The sequence below is a fragment of the Triticum aestivum genome, chromosome 3A (genome assembly GCF_018294505.1).
Source record: "Triticum aestivum cultivar Chinese Spring chromosome 3A, IWGSC CS RefSeq v2.1, whole genome shotgun sequence".
Lineage (NCBI taxonomy): Eukaryota > Viridiplantae > Streptophyta > Magnoliopsida > Poales > Poaceae > Triticum > Triticum aestivum.
This window is the reverse complement of record NC_057800.1, coordinates 730,198,476-730,203,005: the sequence shown is the minus strand read 5'-3', so window position 1 is coordinate 730,203,005 and position 4,530 is coordinate 730,198,476. Positions and strand designations below refer to the sequence as shown.

At 48.1% G+C, this 4,530-nt stretch overlaps 1 protein-coding gene across 1 annotated transcript; it reads right to left on the bottom strand.

Annotated features, from left to right (window-relative positions):
• Nucleotides 1-2,105: 2,105 nt before the first annotated feature.
• Nucleotides 2,106-4,088, bottom strand: LOC123059517 (uncharacterized). Its single transcript, XM_044482067.1, has 3 exons — nt 3,689-4,088; nt 3,362-3,597; nt 2,106-2,832 (listed from the first exon to the last, which is right to left on the bottom strand). Exons 1-3 carry the CDS (start codon nt 3,987-3,989, stop codon nt 2,248-2,250), a joined length of 1,122 nt encoding a protein of 373 aa, XP_044338002.1. The 5' UTR covers nt 3,990-4,088; the 3' UTR covers nt 2,106-2,247.
• Between the last annotated feature and the right edge of the window lie 442 nt (nt 4,089-4,530).

Sequence of the window (4,530 nt, the reverse complement as noted above, 5' to 3'; positions counted from 1 at the left end):
CGCCCACACAGAAGGGCAAGCGGCCGACCTGACACCAACAAGACCACACACACCGCCGAGAAAAGGACACCGTCGAGGTAGCCTGCAGTGTCATTATCATCACCTATCCCCGAGCAGGCGATTCCGACTTCACCGCTGACGACCCATCAAGACCCCTACGAATGAACGACACATGGGTACCACATCAACCATAGCCAAACAATCGACCGCATACGTCGAGGATAGGCAGCTCCGATTTTGCTCATGCGCTTCACTGGAGAAAGTTGCTAGCCTTGCATCAACTTGGTCCAGTGCAACCTCCGAAGAGCGCCGTCCGCTGAAACCGCCCTCATGGATTCATCGTTGCCACATAGGCCCCGCCACATGCAGCTCCGACTTCTCTATTACAACGAAAAACAAACGTAGGCACACACACATTGGCAAATGAAACCGTCAACATCAGAAGGACGAGCCGTGACCCAGCTCCACGCAACACCATCATCATCGCCGCACAGTACGACGCCAACCACTCGCATCACCTGTTGGGAACCTACCAACCGTGATGCCGTGCGCGTCCAGCCCAAGGGCAGGGCAGAGAAGGATCACCGGTCTCCAAAGCAACGCCCCAAAGGGGGAAACGCCGCGGGGACGACGTTATTGCCGGACCCAGATGGGTCTAGGATTTCACCTGAAGAACCAGATCTGGGAATGAAGCGTGTCGAAGAAACTCTGCGGCGGCACCTTCAAGAACGAAAACGACGCCCGTAGACGCCGCCACCGCCGGCCGGCGAGAGCCGGGCAAACTTTTGCTCGGATCAGACATGACAAACACATCCCCACGCCACCGACGACAAAGTGCTGTCGGCCCGCAATCCCACTAGCCCACACACCTCCTATGCGATGACGTCGTCACCACCACGCAGGAGCCACCAACCTCGCCGGCAACAAGCGCTAGCGAGGCAGACCCAACCGCAGGCCAGATCAGGCAACCCGCCATTGCCACACCGCAGTAGAACAAACCAAAGACCAGCACGCCCAGCACCAAGGACCAAGAAGGGGGGCCGCCACCCTGCCCAAACATGTTGGAGATGCCAAGCCGAGAGGGAGGGCTGCCACCCCACCCCGAACTCACCGGAACGAGCTGCCGAGCCAAACCAACGCAACCCGTCGCCCAGATCGATGAGCCACCGTCACAGCACTGCCGAGAAAGCCTCCAGAAGCCGGCCTGGTGTAGATCCGCGTGGAGACGAGCATTGCAGAAGGGGGGCTGCCACCCCACCCTGGCCGCCGAAGAGGAGCCGTCGTCGAAGGTCAGATTCGCGAGCCAGCTGTTGCACCGCAGAGAAAAAAGGCCAACCCCTTTGAATCGCCGGATATGAGCGCCGCTGCGCGAAGTCGTGGGAACAACTGCGTACTGTAGCCGAGGTGGACAGAGCCTCCCCCACCGAGATCTGCCACCGCCAGGCGAGAACAGGGCCCCGCCGGCGCCGTCCGCCGCGCGAGCTTAGCTCGGCAGCGTCCTCCAGCGACGGCAAGGGGAGGGAGAGCGACGAGGAGGGTAGCCGGCGGCGCGGTTTGGGTCTTCCGCCTATGTCGCCACACTACGCGGGGGACTAGGATGAAGCTTTGCTTTGGGAGATCGTGAATGCCAAGCGCGAGTAATGTAATGCCACAAGAGTAATCTTCTTTTTACCCACCTTATGGGATTATGTCTAAAACTCTCTTAATCAATGAAAATCACAAATCTTGTCTTGTTTTAAAAAAATTGAAATTCGCTAAGTCAACTACATCAGCTTGCCATGGTTAGCACAAGTGCTGAATATGGCGGTACAAGGTACTAAACGAAAGAGCTAACTGGCCTCATATTTTCACAAAAACAGATTAGTGATTCTGATGGCTTTGAACCCAAATAACAAGTTTAAGGACAATTTCATTTTAGCCCCAAAATACAATGTGTGCTGATTAACAACAGCTTGTCTCTCTCAGAGAGAACATTCCAATTATAGATAATATAATCTCTGTGAGCTTCTAAAAGACTAAAATCAGAACAAGAGGCGTTTCACCTTACTTAGCAGAATTAGAAAGAGAATCCAAGAACACTTAAAGTGGTATCCAAATTTGCCCATACAAAAGCACCAATCTCCAGTTACTAGTTACTACACAAAGCACGCACCAGTTCACACTAATTGGCAAGCCACTTGTCTACAGTTACATAAACCAGTCTAGCAACAAAAGCAAACATAAATTTAACTTGTCACGAGGATAAGATCAAAGTCTGAAAAGAGACCAGGCAACTGTAACTTCCATCCAGCAGTCGAGCGCCTCCACAGGCATGTAATGAGTAGCTTCTCCGGCATCTTCAGCTGCAATCCAAATACCAGCTATCGCTCGGCCTTCTTCCCCACCAGCACCCCGTTGGAAGATAGACAGCCCCAGCTTCCCATCCTTTTCAACACAAATAACACCTCTTGATAGCTTGACAAAGCCATCAGCATCAACCGACAATTCATCATCATTAAGTTCCAGCAGTGAGATTTGGACGTCTCTTTTCTCCAAGGTACTAGCAGTTAGTACACCTCGAAAACCTTGTGGCCATCGCCCTTTAAACACTCGAACAAAAATCGTGGCCTCCACGGACCTAAAAGCAGTGTAGTATTGCATCTCCACTGTGCAAAGCTTGCTAGTGTACTCAATAGGAAGGAAGCAGCCCAGCCTGTATGAGTCCACAAATTTGTTTAAATCTTTATCTTCAGATTCCGTAGTACCCTTCACTTTGAGCATTACCTCCAAATGTGAGTTATCATGCGACATGACAACACCGCGACTAGGGCCTGTCAGTGTTAGGTATGAATCCTGCATGCATCAATTAACTAATTAAGTAAACGATGTAATGTATTTGTCTTTCAGTAATAATTAAGGCTCTAGTGGAATATATTCAACCCATCCAATGTTGGTAAAAAGTGAGATTGTATTCACTGGAACATAATTCATCTATTAACTAATTACAAGTAAAAATAACAAAAAGTTATGTTCATCAACAATAAGACCGCAGAGAAATATATTCAATTAATCAAACTATGATCGATTATACATAATAAGAAGAATAATAATACGAAATATGTATACTCAAGCACAGGAAAGGACGTTTAATTTAAAGATCTGCAAATGCGCTGCAAACAGAGCCATTACATGGATTTTTTTATTTTATTTTTTTGCAAAAACTGGACATATGCATCATGTGAAAAAATTCCCTCTGGAACTTTGCCTACTTATCCATGTATGGCTTTGAGATTATACAAGTTTATTTAGTGAATTCTGTTCCCATTGCTACTTCTCTATTCTAATCCATGTCCTATAGTGGGAAAGTACAGTTTTCACGAACCTGCTCATTGATACTTTGGCAGTCGTCCCTTTCACGGCTGAAAACCACATTTCGCAAGCGATCCACCCCATCGCGTACGGCGACGACGCCGTAGACATCGAGGGGCCACTGCAAGCCACCAGTAAGGTCCTTGACTTGGACGGAGACGATCTGTAGTGTGTCCTCCGGATAGAGGATGTTCCGGAAATCAGGGTGCCTCAAGTCGGCGTCTGTGAAACGCATGCAGGGGATTTGCGCTGCACCCAACAATTATACGTATATTACGAGAGCAACCAAGGATCCTGGTAAGAAGGAAACTGAAAGATATTGGCAGCACTGGCCGCTTACTGACGGCGTCGAAGGGGATCATGCCGTGCGACCAGACATCGATCCATCTATCGCGGAACCTCTCCCACGATTCGCTGCAGAACTTCTCCCAGCTCTCCTCGCTCGCGCGCAGCTCCTCGGCCGTCGGAGGGTTTGCCATCCGTTTCTCGAACTCCTCCCACCCAGCAGCTTCTTCTTCCGCCGCCGCCCTAGCAGCTTCCGCAGCCGCCGCCGCCGCCGCCTCTGCTTCGGCAGCTTTTCCACTCGCTTTCCTAGGCCTCTTCCTGCGCTCCATCCCAATGCCTACATCCATCACCTCCATCTCCTCTTCCGAACAACCGATCTAACCTCGCCACCGCCGTCCGCAATCTGAATTTTTAGTATCGCAAAAAACGGTAAGAACCCTAGACCGGATTGGGGTCGCGTTGTCTAAAAAGTTAAATACTCCAGGGCCATGGTCTGCGCTTCTTTTATGGGCCTACCATAGAACCGACCCACTAGCCGGTTCCTCCGATTTACTCAAAAATAAATAAAAGCTGGCTCCTCCATAATCCGTAAATAGAAAGAAAAGCGAACGGTTAAAATTATGTTTCTCTCAAAAAAGATAAAATTATGGTTTCCCCTAAAGTAAAATTAAAATGATATTTTAATTTCACTAGTTAAAAATACTCCCTCTGTTTTTATTTACTACTACTTACTATATCTTTATCAATTTAAATTTATAAAGTTTGACAATGTTTATTCAAAGTTAAATGAAAATTTATAATAAAATATATATAATGTATTAAAAATATATTTAATGATATATCTATGATATTGATTTGATATTTTAGATGTTAATATTATTTTCATAATTTTAGTCA